Here is a 27,426-nt window from a genome sequence, read left to right as displayed (position 1 = left end):
AGAGAGAGAGAGAGAGAGAGAAAATAAAGTTGGTGGCAGACATTGCGAATTTAGATAGATAGATAGATAGATAGATAGATAGATAGATAGATAGATAGATACTCTGTCTCTCTCCCCTCTCACGGCATGGGGGCCAGGCAGGCCCAGACCACCACTCTGCACTCAGTGCTGTGGCAGTCTCTGATTATCCTCTCCCAAGGCACAAAAAACAAGGCTCTTTGCCTACAAGCAGCCTCTTATATACATTTTGAAACTCACTCCCTCTTTCACCATTTCCTCCCCACAGCCATTGGGGCCACAGTTGCCCATGCCAACACTTTATCTGTTGGCATGGGCAAGCCAACCAACAAGCAAGGAGATCTCAAGCCAACTGGATGCCAATGTCAGAAAACCAATTAGCAATTGAAAAACACTGAGACAAAATGGCGTCTGCTAAGTAAATCAATTTACTATGAATAGCTGGCAATTAGATTCACAATTAAATAAGCCCCTTTATTTAGGGGGCAATTGAATTCATGAACCAATAAGCGAATCATCCCCTATTCACAGTAAATTGATTCGCTAGCGAATAGAATTGCACACCCCTACTCCACATATCATCAACTACTACACACAGCTAGACCCTGCTACCTTTTCACCAGCTATAAACTGCTCCCTCATGAATAGAAGAATTACATGTCTAAACAGTTGCAGCATAATCTCTAGGGTAACTGAATAAGCTAGTTTCCCAAGCCAGCATTAAAGTCAGCTGGCCTCCTCCTGCGGATGACCACAGGGGAGATCTCTTTTTAGTTAGAACACTGAAAAAGAGATAGGCACAAAAATAGCAATGAAGAGTGGAAGTGTTACAGCTACTGCTTTCCAAGAACCAAAATTACAAAGTGCTATGCTGGAGGCATTTCTATCATGGAGTCAGTGTTAAGGAAAAATCAAGGGGACATATGTTAAAGACACAATCAGAAGAATAAACTGGTGTTACCAACATTTAAAATACGAATATGACAAAAGAAAATGGCAACCTAATTAGATAAGTTATATTTCATCTTTGGTTTCTTTCATTCCAATTTTACTGTACTTCATTGCATTACGTTCCCACTGCTTTATAAATGTATGATGACCCCAGGATTAAACACAAAAACCATTGCTTACAGTTTGGCCTCCCCTGAATCCACACTTGCCTCTCATCTTTCAACTTCAACCCCTCTTCTTCTACTCTCCCCCACAAGGGAGATTTTCCATGCCAAAGTTTCTTAGAACAAATAGTCCTGATAGTATGATCAGGGCCAAGATCACCAGCCAGACAAATATTTTACTCATTGAGCTATGTTGGTACATTACTCATCAGGATTTTTTTCCACTCGTCAGCATCATTTTTCAAACATCACAGACTAGGATTACTTGAGCATGATAGCTTTTTAGGCATTAAAAAGCTGGGCTGCTGAAAAGGCCTCTCACATCAACTACAGAGCTACTTCTATGCTCTATTACTACAAACTGATTCTGGAATTCAAGAGTGATAAGCTAAAAAGCTAACTTCTGTCAAGTTGTATTCATTAATCATGATGTTGTCATAAAAGCAACCTCACCCTACCCATACACAGGGCAATTTTTGATTGCTAATCAAAATTAAGTGAAGAGGCCAAATATAGAGCACAGTTGTATATTTAAAGAATCAGGTAGTTAATTCCTTTCTGAACTAATCTTATTGAACATGCAGCGATTTGAAGGGAGAAGAAATCACATCTGTCAAGAATTTACCTTGCCATCCCTGTGAACACATTCCATAAAATAACCAAGTAATCTTTCTATAATACCCTTCTTTTTGACAATGTCATGCATTTTAGAATCTGAAAGAGGAAACAAGGATTAGCAAACAAGTCAGAAGCTGTGTGTGCATGTGTATGCACTCATAGGCACTAATACAGCAATATATTCGGAACATTTTTATCTACAATAGCTACATGAGAAGACAGTAATCTCTTCACCTCAGTTAGGTCAGAACTAGACATTAGTAGCAGCTACACAATTCTCAAACAAAGCAGCCCTGTCTCTCTTCCCTGCAGTATCATATAGTAATCCAAAGTATCCGATATAATATGCTCAGATTTTTTTCACAACACCTCTCTGGCTGTTGAGGGTGAGTATTATTATCCCCATATTACAGCTCAAGAGCGGGCCAAAAGAGAGAAGCTTACTTAGAGTACCTAGTGCATTGAAAGGAGAGGCAAGATGTGAACCAGAGGTACCAATTTACTGTCACTACACAATCTCAATACTTTACCTTGCATAATTACAGCTAACTGTTCAGCAGCAGACTTCCTCAAAGCTACATCAATAACATCCGAGATAAAGATATTATATAACTTTTCAACCGTCTCCACCTAAAAGCAAATCATAAATACATCCTGTTATTTAACTAGGAAAATATTTCACCTCATAAAATTGGTTTTCATTGAAAGTTTTTCATGATAATAACCATCTATTCTGCCTTTCCACAACTGGTTGGCCAATATAATGCAAGTCTTCAGAACTGAATTTTGAGTTTGGAATAAAGCTATTTCAGGCAAGATGGAAAGTGACTGAATGACAGACGCCACTATGCAGGTTGTGTGCACCCAGCAGAACCTCCATTCTCAAGATCAAATTCCCCACCACCACCACCAATTGTGTGTGAAGTTCTCTCAACTTTAAAAAGCAGCTAGTTGTACAAGACTTTGGGGCCAAGTCAAGAAACAAAATATGTTTCAGAGCATGGAGAGCTAGTCAAATAAAAAATAATAATAAAATAAAAAAGAAATGGCAATCTGCAGTATCAATGTAAATATATTTAGAATGCAAAGTTTATTACCATAAAAATGCTATGCACAGAAAAAGGAGTCCTTATCCCCAACAAGAACTTTTACACTAGAATCGGACTCTTTGTTCCAAAGTAATACTAACAGAGGGGAAAACTTGAGGAAGAGTGTCAGTTAAGAATCCACAAGTTAAGAAAATACCAAGTCACAGAAATAGTAATTGCTACCATAAACGATGCATTTTACCCAGACCAGTCTTCTTGAAATAGTAGCTTATAGGCCTTTTTGCATTACAAACAGGTTGCTTACCTGTAACAGGTGATCTGGTAGTGGTCCTGGACATTCATAACTGTGGGTTCGGCGCCTGCGCAGACCAGCTTCGGCAAGAATTCTATAGCTCCTCAAGACACCTGCAACCGCCTACTGCATGTGACTACAGTACCCTCTAGTGGCGGTTGGGCATCCTCTTACTCAGTTTCTTGATGGGCGACTACTTAATGCATTGTAAAGTATTATTCCCACTACAAGCTTGTGTAGCAGTGGGGATGGACGGGTGGGTTTTATGAATGTCCAGGACCACTACCAGATCACCTGTTACAGGTAGGCAACCTGTTTATCTGGAGAGTGGTCCTGGACATTCGTAACTGTGGGTGAATTACAAGCATCCACTGAGGCGGGTGCCACAATCTACTGTAGCACTCTTTTTAGGACCGCCCGTCCAAATTCTGCTTGTGCTGCGTTGCAGACGTCCACAGCATAGTGCTTCACAAAGGTCTGGTGAGAAGCCCAGGTAGCTGCAGTGCAAATATTATCAAACTTTATGCCAGCGAGCTGCGGTAAAGTTTGAACAGCAGATTCAGAACATATGAAATCCTTTCTCCCTTGATTTTGCTCCTTCAGCCACTGAGAGAACAACGAGTATTCTGCCCGGGTGATAGAGCAGGCTTCACCCCTGTCCTCATGGGGGCAGGGACCCACCAATGGTGTGGCGGAAGCAGAGATCGAGGGGGTCTTAGGGATAGCACCCTCAAAGACATAAAAACCTTTGAACGTGCCTGTTGATGGTGTGCTTTCCTCAGATTCAAGCAAACGGGTTAGCCTGAGGGATGAGGCTTCCTGTAACAGAGGTGGCATTCCTGGGTCCTGGCCTTCCATTGCAGCATCACTCTCAATGGCCTCTATGGGTGCCAGGAGTTGAAATCAACTTGACAGCACACTTTACCTCCCTACTAAGTGAGGGGTGCCATATCTCCAGTTAGGTTAATGCTATCTACCCTTTTAGTAACACATGGTGAAAAATAATTTTGCTCACCTTAAAAACAGATTCCCTCACATCATCCAGCTTCAGTTCAATAGGCTTTTCCACAATAAGTAAGTTGGGAATGCTGGAAAGGACACTACCATGCAGTAACGGACGCTTTAAGTTGGCCCCTTCTTCAACAGTAAGATGAAACATTAAGTGTTTGAATGCTTTAGAACGAACCCTGAGAAAATAAAGTGTATGCTTATAATATTACCCAGAAAACCCTTCTTCCTCTTTAATTTTAAATACATACTAGTATGAGGTCTAAAAATACTTTATACCAGGGGTGACATTAAGCATTCGCCTGGTTGTCAAGGAAGACCAGGAATTATGTTCTGGTGAGCAGTGGCAATAGGCTTTTTCTCTTTCCTTCAAATGTTTTACACCACACTTCTGTGTGCACCAGCAACTTTAGCAGCTCTTGAAGTACCAATACTGTTCCTGGCAAAAAGCTCCAGCCACTCACTATTTTTTGTTTCAAGAACTCAATAAGAAGTAATCCTACATCGTGTCAGAAGGTCACTTCCTGGCACATTCTAGAGAGAGAGAAGTGACAACTGGCAGGAGCCAGTCAGGAGCAGTATTCATTACTGCAAGCACTGCTGAAGCTGCCGCTATTGACAGAACTGGTGAGGTTGCATCCCAAACCTTCTGCTACCTGGTGCTTATGCAAGACATAGTAGTTTTCAACAATTTCAGTTTCCCTCAAGAGGAGTCTAGGGAGATGGAGAAGAGGGAAATTGCTGAAAGTCCCTCATCAGCCTTGAACAAGCACTAGACTAGTGGAAGGTCAGGACCGAATACAGCCCAAAGAAAAAGGGGAGAGGGGAAAGAAAAGTCTCATCTGTGCACCTCAATAGCCAGGCAAGTACAAGATTTTGTGGGCTGGGTTGTTGTTGTTGTTGTTTTGGTGGGCTTAATTAAAAAGCTGTTTTACATCCAGCCCCAGCACCTTCAGATAGGATGAAAGTTGTTTCAATGTGCCTGCTTTACCATCTCATCTATGTTAAATTCCTAACATCTTAGGACAACAGTCATTCTTGTTAAGGACAGGTAACTCATTTAAGAGAAAGGTGACTTGTATAAAACTACTAATCAGCACTGTGCCATGCTGTACTGAAGGTGTATAAATTCAAACAGCCACTAGGCTGAACTGGGTCCTAGAAGCCTACACTTAACAGCTATCACTGAATGTTGATAAAAAGGTTACACTAAGTACAGTTTTATTGTTCATGTTACCATACCCCTCACATATAAAATGTGCACTTAACCTTTTTCAGCGGCTCTTTCAACCTGTCAGCCAGACTAGTCCTACACAGCTTAACCTTCTTTCTCCATGCCTTCATTCCACTGTTTTTTGTTTTGTTTTCCCCTAACACACACAACCTGCTGCCCTCTGTCACTTCTACCTAACTTTTCTATTCCAGTACCTTGGACTCTACTTCACTTTGAAAAGCATTTACCCAGGGTTGCTGGGAGCAGGGGAGGTAAGATAAGAGATGCCATCCTGTTTGAGGCCAAGCTAATCTCTTCACCAAGACAGGGATCTAGGAAGGACATAGACCTCATATAGCTCATAGAAGAAAGGGGCCAGGAGTCTGGATAGCTCCACAGGGGAACACAGGAGAGCAGGAAGGAGGAATTCAAGAGGGATGTTGCTCCAGAAGCTGCTTGGACAGACTACCATTTTTTAATGGCTGCTGCACAAGAGAAATGAATTGACCCCACCATTTCCCTGAGGAAGTTTAAAGCAGGGAGTTTGCCTGATTTTTTTAAGCACGAGTTCCAGCAGCACTGGGGAACCTCTACTTGGGCTGGCAGGTCCTCAAGGACTCATCCAAGTCAGAGGACAACTTCAGGTTGTGATGGGATGCCAGCTGTGGTTCTGCTGAATCTCCCAGCATGGGAAGTCCCCTGCAGCACAGCGTCTGGTTCATAGGTTGTTTCATCCTCTGAACTGTCTGCCTTGCCACAGAAATGAGGCAAACTCAGAGCTAGGATCATAGCACTTGTAATTGATACCCTCTTCTAGCTACACTAAAAAAGCTACAATAAAGAGAGAGTTTACCAGGGGTGGGTGGTGGGTGGGGGAGGACCAGGGAGACCCGAGTTCAAATCCCCATTCAGCCATAATACTAGCTGGGTGACTCTGGGCCAGTCACCTCTCTCTCAGCCTAGCCTACTTCACAGGATTGTTGTGAAAGAGAAACTTAAGTATGTAGTACACCGCTCTGGGCTCCTTGGAGGAAGAGCAGGATATAAATGTAACAACAACAACGACCCCCAGTGAGGCACTACCTTGGCGTGGTTGTGGGGCTTGTGTGCTCTGAGGAAGGTGAGAGCTATGCCAGAGGTCCAACCATACTGGACAGGTCTCACCAGAGGAGCCAGACAAAGAGTGCCTCTCCCATCAACAATATGGTGAGACGTAACTTTAATAAATCTATACCGGATCGATCGTTGCCCGGGTCAACAAGGACCGCGCCAGCTGCTATAGTCCCTGGACATCTGGTGGCAAGTGGGCAACAGGACTCAGGATCTTCAGTTGAGCAACCAGGGCTGAAGACAGCAAAGTTACTGGAAGAAAGGTCGCTTAACCGAAAAAAAATACGAAAAATGCCAACAAGGAAATAATGATCTGCTATTACAAGTCTAGTCCAACTAGAAGAGGTTATTTAAAAAGAATGTACCAAATTTGGAAAGAGAAGCATCCAGATACAGAAATAACAGAACAAAGGCTAGCAGACCAGAGAAGATTCATAATAAGAAATAAAGTATTCACAGGAGTTGAGCTGGAAGAACTGCAAAGAGCAACACAGGCTCAAGATATGGAAGAAGAATTACCACCAATAGAAGAAGTTGCTCAGGCGCAGGTGGAGGAGGAGTTGTCGGAAATCGAGGATGGCACTGTTACTGAACTGTTTCAAAATCAAAACCAGGCAACCGCCCCTTTGCCTTCACCTCAAAAACCCAAATGCCGTTTAACAGAAAAGCAAAAAGAACTAAAGCAAAAAATAACTGAGCACATGAACCAAACAACCACCAGGGTTCAACTTCCAGCTCTAAAAACAGTTGCCAAAAAACAACTCGCTCAGGCATTAAAAGATGTCAATGCTGCACTTGCAGAGATAACAACCAAGAATTTACAAGAAACAAACCAACTAATGTACAGTGCAGCAACAACAACAACACAAGAGCTCAGATATAAGATCAGTGGACCTGTAAAAAAAGAAAGCAGTACATCACCTAAATGGAAGATTCGATTAGAAAATAAAATCTCCAGGCTTAGATCAGATGCTAGTAAATTGAAAGATATGAAAGACAAGAAACTGAAGAATGAAAACACCAAACAGTATCTGATCTAAAATACCACCTAGATTCAAGGAGAATTAGAGAAGTCCTGGAAATAATAAAGCAGCAAATAATAGCAGTGTCAAAGAAGATTAGCAGGTATGAAGCCAGAATTACACAACACAGGCAGAATCTCCAATTCCAGTCGAATCAGAGACGTTTCTACCAAAGCATAGAAGGAGAAACTGCAAGAAACCTAGAAACACCAAATAAAGAAGAAACAGTGCAATTCTGGGGAAAATGATGGGACAATCCAATAGATTATAATAAAAAAGCAGGCTGGATGAAAGAGGTCAAAAAATGTAGAAAACAAATGCAAGATCTAATAATAACACCAGAATTAATAAGTGAAAGAGCAAAGAAAATAAAAAATTGGACTGCGCCAGGCGACAATGAACTGCATGGCTTTTGGCTAAAACACCTAACAAGCCTTCATAAACAACTATCAAAACAGTTCAATCACATTTTGCAAGGAGGTGATATTGAACAATGGCTAACAACTGGGAAAACTCATCTCATCATGAAAGACCCAGCAAAAGGTGCAGTTCCAAGTAATTATAGACCGATAACCTGCCTGCCAACCATGTTCAAATTATTAACTGGAATAATAGCAGATGAAGTCATGCAACACTTATTAACTAACAAACAGCTTCCAGGTGAACAGAAAGGAAATTGCCCGAACACCAGAGGCACAAAAGACCAGCTGCTGATTGACAAAATGATTTTAGAAAATGGCAAGAGAAGAAAAACAAATCTAAGTGTTGCATGGATTCATTACAAGAAAGCCTTCGATTCATTGCCTCACACATGGATACTAAAATGTTTAGAAACAACTGGTGTCAGCAAAAACATTCTGATATGTATAAAAAAAAGCCATGAGCATGTGGAGTACACAGTTAACAATCAATGGCAAGACACTTGGACAGGTTAGCATTAGAAGAGGCATTTTCCAAGGGGACTCACTATCCCCTCTGTTGTTTGTAATCGCCATGACCCCACTTTCACAAATACTAAACAAAACAGGCCTCGGATACCAAACATCTAAAACATCCAGTAAAATCAACCATCTGCTGTACATGGACGATCTGAAGTTGTATGGAAAGTCCCAGTCAGAAATCGAATCACTGCTAAGCACTGTCCGTATATTCAGTAGCGATATAGCAATGGAGTTTGGACTAGACAAGTGTGCTGCATTAATAATGAACAGAGGGAAAATAACAAAAACAGAAGGAATAGAACTGCCCAGTGGAAGCAACATCAAGAACCTGGAAGAGAAAGGACATTACAAATACTTGGGCATTCTCCAGGCTGATAACATCACACACACTGAAGTTAAAAGAAAAATTGGAAGTGAATACATCAGGAGAGTTAGAAAAATCCTCAAGTCCAAACTCAATGGCGGGAACACCATACAAGCCATAAACACCTGGGCTATAACTGTTATCAGATACACTGCAGGAATAATAGACTGGATCCAGGCAGAGCTAGAGACACTGGATCGTAAGACCAGGAAAATCATGACCATCAATCATGCTCTACACCCCCGCAGTGATTTAGGTAGGCTATACCTCCCTCGCAGCTCAGGCGGAAGAGGAATGCTGCAAGTCCATCAAACAGTAGAGGAGGAGAAAAGAGGCCTTGAAGAATATATCAAGGACAGTGAAGAAGATGCACTGAAAATGGTCAATAACACAAAACTATTCAACACCAATGAAAGAAAGCAGGCCTACAAGAAAGAACAAGTCAAGAACCGAGCAGAAAAATGGAGAAATAAGCCCCTGCATGGTCAATATTTGCACAATATAAGTGGAAAATCAGACATCACCAAGACCTGGCAATGGCTTAAGAATGGCAACTTGAAGAAAGAAACTGAGGGTTTAATACTGGCTGCACAAGAACAGGCACTAAGAACAAATGCAGAAAGAGCAAAAGTCAAAAAGTCCACAACAAAGGGCAAGTGTCGCATTTGTAAAGAAGCAGATGAAACCGTGGACCACCTAATCAGCTGTTGTAAAAAGATCGCACAGACTGACTACAAACAAAGACATGACAAGGTAGCAGGGATGATACACTGGAACATCTGCCAAAAAAATACAAGCTACATGTAGCCAAAAATTGGTGGGACCATCAAATTGAAAAAGTTGAAGAAAATGAAGATGTAAAAATATTAGGGGACTTCCGACTACAAACAGACAAACATCTGCCACACAATACACCAGATATAACTGTAGTCAAGAAGAAAGAAAAACAAGTTAAAATAATCGACATAGCAATACCAGGGGATAGCAGAATAGAAGAAAAGGAAATAGAAAAAATCACCAAATACAAAGATCTACAAATTGAAATTGAAAGGCTGTGGCAAAAAAGGACCAAAATAATCCCAGTGGTAATTGGCACCCTGGGTGCAGTTCCAAAAGACCTTGAAGAGCACCTCAACACCATAGGGGCCACAGAAATCACCATCAGCCAGTTACAAAAAGCAGCTTTACTGGGAACAGCCTATATTCTGCGACGATATCTATAACAACTGACAATAAAATTCAGTCATCCCAGGTCCTTGGGAAGGACTCAGATGTCTGGATAAAACAAACCAGTCAGTAACACCTGTCTGACTGTGTAAACAAGAAATAATAATAATAATAATAATAATAATAATAGTTTATTCTTCAGAATTATCTGCAATATGCAGGCCGAAACATGCTTAGAAAATATTAATCCTTGTCATACATAGATATTATTGCAGGTTTACTTACAATGGCTTCTTTGAGAACAGAAGTCGCAGGGCTGCCCTAAGTCTAGTAGTTCTTGGGAGAACCCCTTCCTTATCATCAGTTGTTTCACTCAGTGAAAGGATGCAGTTACCCAGAGGCTCTTCTGTGTCTGCATATCCCTAAGTGTATATAATTACCAAGTTTATGTAGACCACTTAAATTAAGTTATATATCATATATAATTTTCTGTATAACAGTAAATCAAGTTTTACCTCAGTAATTGGCAACTAGTAGTCCTTATGACAAATCCAGTCTATGGACAAATGTAAGACAGTGTTCCATTTAAGGTGTGTGCATATGTGTGCTTGTAAACACAGACACAGAAACTTTTTTGATGTCTGCTCAGTTAATTTTAGATCCCATTCAGGTCGAATCAGAAAGGCCCCATTCCGAATGCACTTGCACACACAATGCCTTGATACTGCTACCCAGAAACAAACTTATTCCATGCACAGATAAAACAAGTTGTTCTAGTAAAAACTAATCTGCCTACTTTCCTTTCACTATCCCTACAACTGGACTAAATGTGGCTCTAATCAGTTAGGCAGTTCACAAGTTAGCTCACTTACACCTCAAATGTTCACGTGTCCACCATCTTGAATTGGGTTGAATGACAAAAATCACTAACCATGCCGTGGAGGTGCCCCTGCGTGTCACTCACTACAACTGTACCAAATTTGGTTTAAATTGGTTAGGCAGTCCACAAGTTAACCCAATTGCGCCTCTAATGTTTATGTGTCCGCCATCTTGAATTAGGGTGGATGACATCACAAACTTTGCCACTGAGGACACGCCATTGAGCTGTCCCTACAACTTTACCTGATTTGGTTCATATTGGTCCAGGCATTGCGAAGTTGGTGGGGCGGGGAGTTGCACACACACATTGAATGCTGGGTGATCTCATAAGCCTACTGGAAAGTAGGCTAATAAAAAATTAGAGGGAACACTGCTGCCAAAATATACAGTTCATCACCACTATGAATTAGTGATAACCCAAGTTTTTGGGAGGTTAAGTTTCTTCCCCCCCCCCCCCAGAGGAATCAAAAGAGTTTGTCCCCAAACCCGAACATTCTACTCTTTTGGTCTCCATTTCCAGCCACTGTTGCCTTGAGCTGCTGCTTCTCCAGAGTGGGGGTGAAAAGGAGAGAATAACATCTCCATGGCTCCAGCAGCCTTGTCATGCTATGCTGACTATTGTCAAGGACAAGCCGTGCCCTTATCCAGCTCTAGTTGCAAGAAATTAAGATGACATACTAGGGTAGAATGTGGATGGGGATATACTTCCAGTATGCTTCATATATTTATTTATTTATTGTTGAATTTCTATACCGCTTTTTATTAAAAACAACCCCAAGGCGGTTTACAAAAGTTAAAAACATACAATAAAAATGGCAATTACAATATTTAACTAAAAGTATAAAACAAATCTAATTTAAAAACTATAAAATACAAGCATAAAAACACATAGACACAAGAGTAAAAACACACAGAAGCAGCATATAAACGGTCATGTAAAAGCCTGGGTAAAAAGCCAAGATTTAAGAAGCTTTCTAAAAACTGTGATGGAGTCTGAGGAGCGAATGGCCACTGGGAGAGCATTCCAAAGTCTGGGGGCACCAACAGAGAAGGCCCTGTCCCGAGTGCACGACAGACGAGCCTCCTTCATTGTTGGCACCCGGAGCAGAGCCCCCTCAGATGTCCTTGTCAAGCGGGCAGCAACCCTTGGGAGCAGGCGGTCCCTAAGATACCCCGGGCCCAAACCGTTAAGGGTTTTAAAGGTCAAAACCAGCACCTTGAATTGGACCCGGAAACGAACTGGCAGCCAGTGCAGCTGTTTCAGGATCAGTGTGATGTGCTCCCACTGGGCAGCTCTGCTTTATATGAAGGTAACAGAGCTAAGATAGAAGACAGTTGCATTTGGATCCATCTAAACTCTTTTACTTTCAAATGGGATGAGTATCTGGATGTGTATCCTGTCTACATTCTACCCTAGTCAACTAAGCTGACTGGATCAGAAGTGAAATGAAAGAAATGAAGGGCTACCAACTCAGCTGCCTTGGAATGGGGACATTCCTACCCCTCCCTTGGAAACCTACCCACTTATGGATAGTTTTGCACCCTTTCCATGTTTCACTCCACACTATTAAGAACTTTCTCTACTGGTATTTCTCAGTTTCAAGGCTGGGAAACTCATGGGCAATTGATTTAACCAGCAAGAAACTTCATGACAGAGAAGAAAATCCTTGCTGATAACAACTCAGGTGGTAAATCATGAATTTAGAAAGGTTAGGGAAGAGTAGAATTCCAGATAACTGTTAAGAAAAATGCTGAGTAATTCATTTGATATTAATCTTTCCTATTTTAAGAAATCCAGTGTTATGTAGTTCTCCAGCATTTGCCCATATCATCTGACAAACAAGTATATTGATTACTCCTGTATTTCATATTCATATATATTCCTCCCACTGTGTAATGGCAGTGCTGCTTCTATTGGCAAAGGAATTAAGCCCAGGATAAACTGTGCTTCAGAAAGCTGAGATTACCTGAAGAATGGGAACAACAGGATAGAGGGCCTCAATAAACTTGTTCCAGGTCATTGCTGCCATCATCAATCGGCTCTGAAGAAGATACATCAGTATAAACGTAGCAGCCGAGCATACCTGTTTAACAAGAAAAGGTAAGACATTGCAATAAAAAGTAGCCAGACCAATTTGTTCAATGTGAGAAAGGGAAATTAGGCCATGCCTTGAGTCTGTACACCAAATACTGTTTATACTTTAAAAAACAATTCTGGAAAAATAATATCATGAATCCACTGCCTGCCAGCATCAAACAGTCTTCAAAGCAGAGCATAAGACTCTCTGCTGTAAAAATTGCCTTTGGTACAAGGAATGACAAAAAATAGCTTTCCCCAACCCTCACAAATAAGGCTTTAGGAAATATTTACAGCTTCAGAAGTGAAGGAAATATTGCAGGGGGTAGAAGTTTGCTTACTCTTTAAAGAGCAGCCCAACTGCCTTAGAGGGGCAAATCTTCACACAATACTTTAGCTCAGAGAGCTATCTCAGCACTTGACCAGAATGAGTACCAGTTATCTCAAGGTAAGCATCCAAATGGCAAAGCATCATTTTCATCCCCCTTAACTCACTACTATCAAGCCACCTTGCCCTTATATAGCCACCACAGTGGTTGTTACGTGTGTGTTGAAAATAGCATGCAGCTGCAAGTGGTTGTAACTTTAAAGAACAGCTGCTTGTGGACAGTCTCTAAATGCCAAAAAAGGAGAGACACATATTGGCCCCAATGAGTGTTCTAAGGATTTTCTCCTGCTCCCTAAATCCTTTTTTTTTTTAAAAAAAAGAAAGAAATCTCTGAGATTGCTTCAGACAACAAAACAAAAGAGTACCATCCAGTCAGGTCACTTCCCTCAGAGTGAACAGTCTCCTGAACTTGGGTAGACTCCGTTCTACTGAGCCAGGGGTGCCACAACAAAGCTAACTGTAGTACCTTCTTGAAAATCTCTCTCCTAGTTGCCTGCCATTTTTCTGACTTCTGAAACAGCCAAGGCAAGATTTAATCCACAATCCTAAGTATGCAACTCAGAAGTAAGTTCCACTGCTTAAATCAGTGAGGCTTACTTCTTAGTAAATTTACTCAGGATCAGGTTGCCAGTTCACAAACATGGGGCAAGGAAATCCTCAGCTAAAGAAGAAATAGTTGGGAGTATAAAAAGCTAGAGATCCTTGAAGCTGTTCTTCTTAACACAGAAGTCGACTTAAGACTTTGTAATGTACAAAATATAGTACCTTATTCTGGGAGTCTTGAAGGCCAAAACAACAGATTTCATAGAGAACTTTAGGATGAAGCAGGAAATGTACCCCATGGCTGACTGAAGAAACTGGTTTAGTGACATTATGAATGCCTAAACATTCCTAAAAATAAGATGCAAAATGTAAGTGTTCTCAGCAATACTGGAGTAAAGGTCCTATTCAGATATCATAAGTATGTGTCGGGTTCAGTTGTTACACAGAGCAGGACTGAATCCTAGTTTCACCCAATGTTCCCTAGCCTTGAGCACACATTCCTCCTGATTTTTGCACAAGGTGCGAAAAGTCGACTTTTAAACCCAATTCAGAACAAGCCAGAATCTGAACCAAGTGATCCAGGCTTAAAGTTTGCAAATAAACTGACACCTGAAACTGGGTAGTATCTCCTCATCTCTCCCTCCTCAAAGGCAGGAGGGAGTGTGTACACCCAAGGCCAGGGGATATCGCTCAAAATTAGGATTCAATCCTGGCTCCCCATGACATCTGAACCAAGCTGAAGTCTTCATGTTCCTTGGACTATGCACAATAGCCAACATTTTTCAGCAAGGCAATGGCACCACTAACTAAAAGGAAAGCTATAGAGCAGGCTGCTTGTCCTGTTCATCCATCTTAAGTGAATAACCTTTAACCTATGTATAATGAACTACAATAAGAGGCAATTTAATATGAAGGTTAAGGATTGAAACAAAGCAGCAGTCACATAGTCCATTATCTATAGGGCCCACAGCTTCCACAGTGCAAAGAGAGCAGAAGATGAGCTTCACCCTTGCACAGCAGGTAGAGAACAGCTGCACTGAAGCTTTGCTCTGCAACCCAGCATAAGCAGATGGGGAAGCTATTTTCACTTTTCTCCCCTCCCTCCAAAAGCAATTTTCAGTGCCTGAGGGATCCTCAGGAACATATTTCTGTAAGCAGAAATATGAAGGCAGCTTTCCAAACACAAAGACTTATGTAAACTCCTACAAGATTATTATATAGAAAGCAAGATCTCACACATACACATACACAACTTAGTTTAAAAGAAAATGTTTACTTAGTTCTGAAGACTAAAAGCCATTTTAAAATACTAACCTTAACAATTTCGAGGCAGCAGCGATAGGTTTCAGTTCTTACGTTCAACAGGGTGTGGGACAACAGGTGGAGGAGCACCTTCTGACTCTCAGCCTGTAGCAATGAGCTAACTTGGGCAGACTTCCAGCTACAAATAGAAATAAGCCAGTACAGAGAACAGAGTGATTGCTTCAAGCCAGAGAGAATAAATTAATTTAAGCCTTGGGGATGCAGATCTTCCCAAGTCAAGATGCTCAGGTCAAAATGACTAATTTTGGCTATTTGCTCATTTTTGTTCAAATTATGCAAGCTGTACCTTCATCATTAAGGTACAACTTGCATAATTGTTTTCAAGCTGTAGTTCTAATCCTACTTACTTGAAAGATGTATTAGATCTCAGTGGCACTTTCTTCTCCACAGGTTTTTAAATTGTTCCACAATACCCATAATCAATGTCTCTTATGTCCATCCCTATCATTGTCTTCCATTCAGTTGAAGCTTAGATTTAAGATCATTGCAGCCAGGTTCTGCATTTTGCTTATGCTACTCTGTAAGCCATCACGTACATTTGTGACACTGCAGAAATAATATGCCACCCAATGGCACTTATTTCTAAATAACTAGTACTTATTTCTAAGTATTTCTAAGTACACATTGAAACACATCTTTAGTTAAGTAGTATCTAAATTCCCATTTGCCATCTCCAACATCATGGCATAGGATTCTTTAAGTTCTGCAAGACAAGATCTCACGTACTTACATATTTGAGCAAAGGCTGATGAATTCTTGGACCAAAGGAAAGTACTGATGATATGGAAGACTTTTTAGAGCTTGTTCTGCCAGCTCCACCAAATCAAGAAGATTCTTTTCTCCCTAAACGAACACATACAGAAAGCATTATCTGTGTATAAAAAGATAAGCTTAAACTAGAAGACCAACTTAATGAACTAAGAATTCTTTCACCTTCTTATGAACAGTGACATTTTTATAGAGTTCTGGCAGCAGCTAAACCATGTTAATGGTAACTGACTGATCAGCCTGACACTGCTATCAACAGTGAACAATGCTAGCTCACAAGTTATAGCTAGCATACTTGACATAAAGAACTTCAAGCTGCTTTTACTAGTAGCAGAAGCTCATGAACCAGCTAGACAGAAGCATGTATGCTTGTCTGTGCTGCCCCCCACCCACCTGCCTGGAGGGACAAATACCTCCCTTGCCCAAAACACAGAACCTCACTGCCTATGGAGAAGGATCTCAGCACTGGAAATGCTGTTTAGCACCCTTGCAGACAAACATCAATATGACTGAATATTTCTCAAATCCATGTCTGTGATCAACTCTATTGAAATCAATGCCCATAAATACATGCAAATAATCACACAGTTTCCTCTACTTGGAAGTTGCCAAAACAAGTTTACAAAAGGCTTTAGTTTTCTTTAGACAGGTGTTACCTTAAACTATTTGATAACTTAGGTATGCTTCTGTTAATATAACAGCGTACTATGCTACCTGGCCTACTTATTTCTATATTACACCACTGTCAGCTCTGGGTGGTTCACATTAAGTAAAACACCAACATAATGCATTAAAACTGGTAAGGTTTTGGTTTTTTTTAAACTAAACACAATATTTATGATTTATGGAATTTATATACACCACCTAATATAGAAATCTCTAGGCGGTGTGCAGAAATATAAAAGTTTAGAACAATTTAAAAATAATAATTTAGAAATCCTTGAGGGTCAGACCAAGAATAAGTCTTAAGGGCTCTCTTGAAGGCCAGTAATGTTGTTGAGCCTTGGATTTCTGTGGCCGAGGCCAAGCCTAAACAATCTCCATTCACTCAGTTTAAAGGGTATTTCTCCCCTTTATCATACTGAATTGTGACTTATCTTTTCGAAAAAGGGAGGGCAGGCATTTGGTACTCTTTGGTGCCCCAAAGAGTGTATTTTTGCTATTTTGGCAGAAAAATTACATACTCTGTTTCTGTCTGCCTACCTTTTAACTGTCAAGCTGCCCTGAATTCACAGCTTTCATTATCCATAACTACCACCACTCCAGAGAGTTCTTGTATGAACTAATCAAAATAGTTTTTTATGTTGAGGGGCAGGGAAGGAAATATTTAAACACAGTTGTCCTGCAAGCACTTTTCAGTGCAAATTACACAGATACAAAGATACAGAACGCCACCTAGAATTTATCTCAAAGTCTCAGGTTCTGACAGTGTTTCCTACCTCCTTGCGAACATCCAGCATAAAGTTGCAGGTGCACTCAACTGAATAGGAAGCTTCTGAAGCTTTTTTATAAATCGTGTAGTTCTCAGAATTCATTTGTTCCAAATAAGCTGCAACAGATTCATGAATACTTGGATATTCCAGTGAGAAAGGCATGTCCACAGAAAGGACAAATAAAGCAGTCAGTAAACTCTCTGGTAAAACATTGCTGGCCTTGAAGCGGGGTGGGGGGAGAGAGAGAGAAAAGAGAGAGAGAGAGAATAACCCATTGAAATCAGTATAAAGTATCAGTATTAAGTACATTTTTTTTCTGAGGCAAGTGTATGTCATATCTGACAAAATGATCAAAGGTTACATTTTGTCAGCATTTTGAACACACACATTTGCCTCCAAAATTCCATGAAAATGGGATTTACTATGTCAACATCCAGACTGTTACTCATGAGCAGCCCCACTGAATTGAATGATAAATCAGTCATGACTAACTTGTCTCATTAGTTTCAGTGAGATTACGCATGAGTGACTTAGTCTGGATGTCAGCCATCCAAACTGACATCCTAAAATAATTAAGAATATTTATATTCCACTTCCCACTGCCCCCACAAAAGAGTTTTCAGAGGAGTTTACCTAAAAATGTTTTCCTGCCCCAAATGGGGCAGCACCACCAGGGAAACACCGGCAAACTGGAAACTATGATGTAATGAATAGGGACAATTGCTAACACCCCACTAATATAAGAATCATTTTTTTAAAGGTGCCTCTACGAATGGCTGTAGAATCCTACATTACACACAGGATAAGCCTTAAACTGTACAGAAACTACAGAACAAAAAAGTGTATTTATCATATTTATATACCACCTGATATGTACATCACTAGGCAGTGTACAAATTTTAAAGTCAGAATACATAACACAATAAAAACAATATAAAACAAATTATTAAAATTAATTCTAATTAAAAGCTGGCAAGAAAGGGAAAATCTTGAGGGTCTTCCTGAAAACAGAGGAGAGAACTGTTCCTTATAGAAACAGTTCAGCAAAAACTCTTACAATATTCTACCAGCAAGCTTCCAAGCAGAATTCAAGGGGTGGTTATTTCCTTTATGGTCTTGGCTTGGCACACACCAATGCTTGCACCTCCCTTAATGTTTAAGGAATGTAACATTCTTAGCAATAGGGCCCTAACTATTGAACTCCTGGCACTGTGAAAGAGCTTGAATGGTCCAATATTAGAATTATTCAGAAGGCAAAACCTTTGTTTAGGGAGTATTTTCTGTGCTAGGTATTTGTAGATCTAACATTACTTTCTACTTTCTTTGGGTTTACATAGTGTTATAACACTGAGTTGGTTTAAAGATTATTTTACTGAAATAGTTCCTATGCACTTATGTTGCTGCTATTAGCTTTGGCCTTCTGTGAGGAAGGAAACACATTTTATAAATTTTAGAAGCAAACAAATTATGATTATGACACGTAGACCCATACACCAACTGTTTAGGATAGGACACACAGTGTGATTGCCAGTGTCTCTGTTGTGCTAATGCAGCTACAAGATCAGAAGCTCATGGCTGTAACAGAAATCAAGGCCCACTTTTTCTTTTTATCCTATTATGGAAATTATGGCTCTACGAAAAACAGTATGTTAAATAGCCCTAAACCTCTTTTAGATTAACATGTAACATTTTTCTCTTTAACCACCAGATGGCAGATCACACACTAAATCTATATTTCTATACTTTGTGGCCATCAGAAGGCTGCAACAACACACAGCTGGAATTACAGAAGCTGCATCATGTTACCTGCATATGGCAAACTCTAACAGAGATTTACTTTGGCAGATGTAACTGCAAGCCCAGTGATGAGTTATTCAAACTGAACATTTAGAGCTACATACTTGTAATGAAAGCACCAAGCCACCTGCTGAAAACATCACGCATGCATGTATTTATTTATAACGTTTACATCCCACCTATCTTCTGCCATGGAACATGACAGCATATGTGGGGACACAACCAGTGAGATAAGCTATATGTTGATGTACAAGGTTTTCCAGGAACGAAATAAAACCAGCATTTCCTAAGCTACTGAAACAGCAGCCACTGCTGTAATCCAAATATAGACCAGCTTCCTGGAATTCATTTTAATCTGAAACAATGCACTTTAATAAAAAATAAATCCCATCTACAAGGAAACATTATATTAATTACAGTTTTCATTTATTTTGATATTTGTATACATACAGTTATCAGATGTGCACACACTTACTGTCCCCCGCTGGAGGATGGTTATTGGAGAAGCAAGAAAACAGACAAGTAGACAAAATATTTTCTAAAAGAAGGAAATAGCATAATACTCAAAAGAATTGCTGGGATACAATCCAGCTGACATCAAATGTATGGGGTTGTTTGTTTTTTTAATTCAGTAAGGCAACAAACACATTAAAAGGTACTTTTTAAAATCATACGCTTGCTTTGTAAGGCAGCCATTAATGTATAGGAAAAGCAGTGAGTCACCTTTTCTACAGGAAGAAGAGTTTGCAACAATCGAACTGTGAAAAGCGAAACACTAACAAACGCCATTCGGTGGTGCATCATCACCAGGTCCGGCTGCTCTGAACTTGTGTTATTTTTGTGGTAGGACATAGTTTCACCTAATGACTCCAGGACTCCAAGCAACTTTTCCTTCTGCAAATTGAAAGGAAACAATGAATCAATATTCATGAATAGAAAATGCCAGGAATACACCCAGTCAATAATTAGGTACTCATAGGAACACCTCTAGTTTTCTTCCTTTAAAACACACACACACGCGCGCATGTATATGCTTTATTTTTACCAAATAGGACTTTTTTCAACTGTATCCTCATGCCACAAAAATGGGTAATTCTGAGGTATACAAATACAGATATGGAAGTAATTCAGAAATAAAGCCACTTTGGTCAGCTCAACAGTCAAGTCTATGGGTGCTACATCTCTGAGTTCTCTCAGAGCGATGTCCAGTTATTGAAACCTATGTCTAAAGAGGTTCAAATAAGCTCCATGTTATCAGCTTTTCAAAGTCAAGTTAAGAAGCGCATTCTTATGAATTAGTGACCTTATTGGTGTCGGGGAACATGCGTAGAGCTCATGCTTTGCATGTAAAAGGTTCCAGAGTCAATCCCTGGCATCCCCAGGTGGGCTGGGAGACCCCTATCTGAAACCCCAAAGAGCTGCTGCCAGGCAATACTGACTCAGTGCAAGTCAGCTACATAGGTTTGATGTTAGCCAAGAGATATGGGAGGATCTGTGGCAGGTATCGGTGTAATAGGAGAGGGCAGAATCCTACCACCACCACCCCACACACACCCCTATGACATTTAATGGGCATTCTACTCATATTTTTTTAAACAAATGTCATAATAGAAAACTAGATATTTGGGCATTATTAAAGAGTTATTGTCTGCTATTTCCTTAGATGAGATGGGGTAGAAGTTTTGATAGCATACATGCAGCAATTTCTGACCTAGTGTTACAGCAGCAAGCTATTAAATAGCACTAGAAACATCTAAAAGACAAGAAACTCGATTTTCTCACAAGTTCCAGCCCAAAGAGACTGCTGTCTTCCCAAACATTTTCAGACACGGCATCAGTAGTAAGTAACAGGTCTTCGGCAAGCAACTCAAGAACTTGTATGGTCACTCTTTTGCTTCCTGAGAATTTACATTAGAAGGATATTAAAACAATCATATTCCTCACTGTTACAATACAATGAATGGATAACAAAACCTTAAAACTGGATGTACTGGAAGTCAGAAATCTGCAAATTTCACTTCCTTATACAAGTTGCTTAGTATCAAATCTCACTAGCTTAACATCCCCAAATAATTCTGAAGTAATAATTATTATTCCCAAAAATATGAGTGCTTTGACAGCTGACTGACTAGATAGCCAAGCCACTGAAGTTACTAGGGGAATCCCTCCAGTTCGCCATAATCTTTAATTCTTTGTACCCAAGACAACTCTTTACATGGCAGCTAATGAGTATCACTACAACAAAGCCAACCAGCCAATCATATTACTTTGAAAGTTAGCCACATTCCATCCTGGAAGCAGGAGGCAGCTGACACCTCCAGAATTATAGTGTTCACCCATTATACCTTCTCGTATCTCACCTACCCAAAAGTACCTCCTACCTGCTTAACCCCAGCTTTGTCAATGGAAGCCTCTGCCATCAGCCATGGTAGCTAAACCAAGCTTCCATGTTCAGAGTAGGGATGTACAGAACATTCCAACTGGGCCGTTTTGAATGTCCCAAGCTTGAAACAGAACACCCTTCAAATGAAGGGCCTGTTCCGAGCTCGGAACGGAACCACTCCACTCCAAGGCGGAATGTTTCGAGTGTTCCTGAGTGTTCATTTTTGACTCCAAAATAGCACCATTCTGGCCTCTGCACATGTGCAGTAACCATTTGCATGTTCAGCACCACCATGCAAATGGCTGCCACACATGAGCAGAGGCCAGAATAGCGCTAATTTGGAGTTCAAAAATGAATACTCCGCCTCAGAACTTGGTTGTTCCTTTCTGAGCTTGGAACAAGTCCTTCATTTGAAGGGTGCTCTGTTCCGAGCTTGGAACACTCAAAATGGCCTGTTCTGAGGCGGAACATTCTGAGATCAGAACCTTCTGCACATCCCTATTCTGAACATGGAAGCTTGGTTTAGCTATCATGGTTGATGGCAGGGGCTTCCATTGACAAAGCTGGGTTGAACAAGCAGGAGATACTTTGTGTATGTGGAGATAAGATAAGATTTGCATTCTGTTCCGAGCTCAGAACGGAATGCAAATAGCCCGTATCTCATCTCTTATCTCCACCTACCCAAACTACTGCCTACCTGCTCAACCCCAGCTTTGTCAATAGCAAAAATTATCCCGTGCTCATCTCTACTTCAGAGCACCCTCAGCTGCCAGGGACAAACAGGAGGAAAAATTTCTCAGCAGCTTTTGGCTGGCCACTGAGTGAGCCAGGATGCTGGACTAGACAGAGGCTAGCCCAAGAACACAAACTGAGTACAAGGCAAAAGAGGACTCTGAACATCAAGCCATTTGTCTGACCCCTCGTTTGTTGTTGCAGCATCCATTTTACAAGAGGTAAACAAGTGTGGACAAGACACAAGTAATTTTCCCAAAGCCATATATTAGTTTCTCACCCAGATACATGCCCCCCACTCTGCCAAATTCATATCCAAATGGTCTGCTTGCATTAAGGCTAGACGGTTGGTTAGAAAAATGAGATCCTTTGGTTTCTGACAAAAGCTCACCGAATGCTTATACGTTCATTGTGGTCAACTACGTTCACATGCTGTGTGTCTTTTTCATGCATAGCTACAGAGCATTTCAACAGTGTCTTCACAACATGTGCATTTTAAGATATTCTAATGCTTATAAATACATCAAAGCCTGTGAAAGAATTTTAAAGAATTTTTCTCACTGGTCTACTCCAAGTGAGAGAGGGAAAATTCTTTTAATTACCTGTTCTTAGAAGAGGTACTGCATATTCCAAGATGGCTACACAGAACTGAGGAAGACTAAGCTGTTGGAACTGCAATTCTAAACTGTCCTCATTTTCCAGTTCTGGCAGGTCAATGTGACCTATATCCAAAGGTGAGTGAATAGAGGCTCTGGAATTTGCATGAGAAATGCTTCCACTAAAAAAGAAAAACACAATTATATCAGTGTACAAGACAGAAGACCTGGCCATCAGTACAGATACTTTGCTCACAGCTAAAACTACTGCAATACTGTACACATGGTCTTCCTTGGAAAGGATTTGGAAACTTCAGCAGGAGGTTTTACAGACAGGGCTGTTACCTCGAATCTCCTTCAGAAGAGAGGGCGTGCTTTCACAAACCAGCCAAACTTATCCCAAAGTCCCTTCGAGATCCTTGGAAGCACTCCACACACAAATCGGGCTTTGTCTCCTGAATTCTAGTTTATCTCAATGTACTTCTGGGTTTTTAAAGTGCTGGTTTTAAGCTACTTTTGTTGGAGTAAATAGGGAGAGGCACTGATGAAGAATCATTAGCATGATAAGGATACTCTTTAGAAATGCAGATATAGATCTTTAGAAATCTCTCCCTCTTCCATTGGCTAGAAGGAAAACACGGAGGCATGCGATGTGAACTTGCATCAAAACAAAATCCGAGAGCAGAGGTGAGGGGCTGCTTCCCTCAACGCCGTGACTGTAATTCAAAGTGGCATCACTCAACGTTTACCCCGCAGCATGAAGCCATGTACAAATAACCCCCTGATGCAGAAAGCTGCAGCCAAGCTGGTGTGAGGAATCTCATGTGGAGAAATTTTCAGCTCCGCTTGTTTCCAGGTCCAATTCCACCTATAAAGCCTTAAACAGTTTGGGCCATATTTTATTTTGCGCCAGTTTTTACCATATTCTTAAAGTGGTTTTGATTTTCTCTTTATACTATTTTAAATTGTTTTTGCACTTTGAGGGCAATGCATCATGTTGTGGGATAGAAATACAAGGTTAAATAAATTTAGTTTGGAAGATTCTTATATGGAGCCCAAATCTGTTAGATGCTTATTGTAGTTCTACATATTTTCTACTTCTCTTTCCCTCAACAAGGCTTTGTGCTGCAATCCTCCCAGAACACCATGGTGATGCATAACATGCTGGATATGAGCGGAGCCATAACTTGTATATAGCCCAGCCTCCTTTTAACAAAAAGCCTTGCCCATACAGCTTGTAATCACTGCAAACAATAAGTAGAAAGTATCAGGAACAAGAGACAAAGCTATAGCCCCAATATGGGACTCAAATTTCAACCAAAGCTGCCACCCTAAACACAAGAAGCTTTAAGGTACAGATGCATGAGTAAGTTTCTGACATGAGGTTCAGCATATATACCCCCTATATATAATATTATGTTGCAAGCTTTCCCGTGCTCTCCAAGAGGGGAGATAGCTCCACTCCTGTATCTCTTTGCACAGGCAGAGCTATCACATCAGGTCCCACGCAGTTTTCTAATTTTTTCCATCTGTGTGCAGAATGATTTTGTTCTGAGTGGCATTATCAAGACAGTATGTGCGCACGTACGTTCAGAATGGGGCCTTCCTGATTCAACCTGAGTGGGATCTAAAATTAACATCAAAAAACTTGTGAGCACACACACGTGCGCATGCCTTAGAGGGAACACTGGTCCCATGCATACCAGAACACAAATAACTCTTTTTATGTAATCTGGTCAGATTTCATTCTTTACACCCATTGGGAGAATTATGGTTATTTTCTTAACCCAGACTATATTAGAGTGTAGATGGACTGATGAATCGGGGTTTGTTGTATGGTGTTTTGCTGTTTGTGTTTGGATCAATTTTGTTCTGCACTGTAAATTTTGTTCTAATAAAATTTTTATTTTATTTTTAATAAGTCAGGTAGTGAAAGTTAGTGTCTACCATGCAGCCTCATACTGGTAAGAGTCCGGACAAAATACACGGTGCTGGTTATAACCTATAAAGCCCTAAACAGCTTAGCCCCTGGGTATTTAAGAGAATGTCTTCTTTGCTATGAGCCCCACTGACCACTGAGATCATCTGGAGAGGTTCATCTTCAGTTGCCACCAGCATACCTGGTGGCTACACAGGGAAGGGCTTTCTCTGTTGCTGCTCCAAGACTCTGGAATGCACTCCCTGTTGAAATATGAGCCTCCCCCTCTCTGAAAACTTTTTTAAAGTCCTTAAAGACTTGTTTTTCACCCAAACCTTTTAACTGGATTGTGGTTTTTGTTTTAAGGTTTTTATTTTTATCTTAATTTGTTTTATATTGTTGTAAACCTCCCAGACACAGAAGTTTGGGGCAGTCTACAAATTTGAAAGAAAGAGAGAGAATATAAAAGACTGACATACTGCGACAATAGCTTTAAGGTTTCAAGCTTAACTCTGCAACCATGTAGCAACATATTTAAAATACAGAAGCTCGTGTGTGTGTGTGTGTGTGTGTGTGTGTGTGTGTGTGTGTGTGTGTGTAGTAGGTGAACACACTTATATAATTTAATGATTACATGAATGTGTAAGGAATACCACCTCTGCCTTTCTCACCTAGAAGATACTGCATCCCAGTCTTGGCCATCACCTCTGGGACGCTGACCCGTACGCCCTATGACAGATGGTCGAGGACTGCTACTCCCAGGGGATGGATTTCGAGAATGAGAGACTCTTCTGGCTTCTTGGCAGTAGGACACTGAGGAATTCTGGGAAACTGCACCTTACATACAACAGAACTGCATATTTATCAAACTCCTGCCAACCTCAAGAATGTGGCTACTAGGGGGAAAATACTGGTTTTCAAATAATAAAATAATAAAAGATACTTCAAAATTATTATTCTGCTGCACAAAAATAATAAAATATGAATTAGTACAAAGTTCAGACTGGACTTCAGGGCATGCACAAGTGTGTGCACACACATGCAAGCCTCAGTTGTCTTTTACTAGAAATTTAGCCTGAATAGTTTAAAATTTGCTACTTTTCATATAACTTTCACAACGAGAGAATTCAATGGGGTGGGGGGAGAATGGTAACAAGTATGCTAAGGAGAAGCCAATCAATTTTGCTGTCAACTGAGCTGGAGAGACAGTCTTGCAGTAGTGAGTATGAACTGCCTCCTTTGCTAAGCAGGGTCTGCCTTGGTTTGCATTTGGATGGGTGACGTGTGAGCAACACCTGTACTAAGATATTCCCCTTAGGGAACAGGGCGATAACTCAGTGGTAGAGCATCTGCCTTGCATACAGAAGATCCAAGATTCGATTCCTGGCATCTCCAGTTAGGGCTGGGAAATACTCCTGCCTAAAACCTTGGAGAGCCGCTGCCATCTAGTACAGACAGTACTGAGCTATAAGGACTAATGGTAAGAATCAGTATAAGGCAACTTCCTATTGGGCTTCATATTCAGACTTATTCCTTCTGTATCCATGGAAAGCATTAAACATAACCATGTATGACCAAGCCTAACATTGCGGTGCTGCAAACAGAGGTCTTACTACAGCAGCTATTGTAGCTTCCTATACAAGGCAAGTAAACAAAAAACTCTCACTGTTCTCCTTGCCCATCAACAGCCCCCTTGTTCCTTTTTCTTAGTATAATTGTATACCAGTACTAGATGCACAGGCTCTCTCTTGAGGCTGACATGCCATGTTACATCCTGCAAACAGATATTTTGGTTTCCCAATAACAATGGGACTAGAATGTCTAAAAACATTACTGCTGCTGGTAATGTACTGTTCCTTTTTTGCTATTTCATTGTAAAGCAGACTATTTACCATCCACTTCATTTAAAGTTTAAAGTTTCATGTTCTATAGGAAAAAAGTTACAAAACTTAAGACTATCCAATGAAATTGATTGGCAGGAGATTCGGGATTGATGTAAAGAGTACATCTTCTACAACATATAGTTAATTTATGGAAATTGCTATCACAGGATGTGGCAGCAGCACTAAATTAGGTTTTTAAAAGCAGTTAGGTCTACCACTCAGGACATTATAGCAGTTGTGAAGGCTAGTACCTTCCTTCCCCAGCTTGTGGGCTTCCCAGAAGTATCCAATTGGCCACTCAGGAAAAAGACACAGATGCAACTTTGGTTTGAACCAACAGCTGCTCTGATGTTCTTAGGTAAACAAACAGCTATGCTTCAGAACAAAGAGGCTCCAAAACAGGGAGCAGGAAAGCTGGACCAAAAGCCTCAGCACCCATTTCCCTTCCTTTACATCCCCTCTGCAAAGACATGAGGGCTGAACACACCTTGTCCTTCCCACTTAAAAAGTGGGAAACAAACGATTTGATCAACAGCTAATGAAGAGACAGCTTATTCTAACTTAACTGTACAAACCTGTTTCACTTGAGACAAAGCTTGGGTCTCTAAGAAAGTTAAGTCTGTTCCTTAATAAGACACATAACTGCTGCAAACATAAGATAGCCTGTAAAGCCAAGCGGTGTTGCCCATCTCTCCCAAAAGCCAGAGTTGTTAGCAAAAGAAGACTCTGTGGTAAACAAGAATATTCAGTCACGAGACATAGCCAAAACATATATGCACTGTCATAATA

The 27,426-nt window shown here is 40.6% G+C and overlaps 1 protein-coding gene across 7 annotated transcripts in view; it reads right to left on the bottom strand.

Annotated features, from left to right (window-relative positions):
• Positions 1–27,426, bottom strand: part of RTTN (rotatin) — a 186,965-nt gene that overhangs the window by 128,942 nt on the left and 30,597 nt on the right. For 6 of the 7 annotated variants that reach the window (XM_053250104.1, XM_053250107.1, XM_053250106.1 and 3 more), the window contains 14 exons: positions 27,213–27,363; positions 25,426–25,591; positions 22,843–23,018; positions 20,908–21,023; positions 19,849–20,019; positions 17,335–17,547; positions 15,858–15,970; positions 15,119–15,245; positions 14,027–14,152; positions 12,764–12,880; positions 10,203–10,339; positions 4,108–4,279; positions 2,282–2,381; positions 1,759–1,847 (listed from right to left, as the gene is read on the bottom strand). In XM_053250104.1, the coding sequence (XP_053106079.1) occupies positions 1,759–1,847; positions 2,282–2,381; positions 4,108–4,279; positions 10,203–10,339; positions 12,764–12,880; positions 14,027–14,152; positions 15,119–15,245; positions 15,858–15,970; positions 17,335–17,547; positions 19,849–20,019; positions 20,908–21,023; positions 22,843–23,018; positions 25,426–25,591; positions 27,213–27,363 (1,974 nt within the window). The remainder of the gene's footprint in view (positions 1–1,758; positions 1,848–2,281; positions 2,382–4,107; positions 4,280–10,202; positions 10,340–12,763; positions 12,881–14,026; positions 14,153–15,118; positions 15,246–15,857; positions 15,971–17,334; positions 17,548–19,848; positions 20,020–20,907; positions 21,024–22,842; positions 23,019–25,425; positions 25,592–27,212; positions 27,364–27,426) is intronic. The other variant, XM_053250105.1, reaches the window with a different exon arrangement.

Source organism: Hemicordylus capensis, chromosome 4, assembly GCF_027244095.1.
Source record: "Hemicordylus capensis ecotype Gifberg chromosome 4, rHemCap1.1.pri, whole genome shotgun sequence".
In the NCBI taxonomy this organism is placed as follows: Eukaryota; Metazoa; Chordata; class Lepidosauria; order Squamata; family Cordylidae; genus Hemicordylus; species Hemicordylus capensis.
Note: the sequence above shows the minus strand (reverse complement) of the source record. Positions and strands in the feature narration are given on the sequence as shown.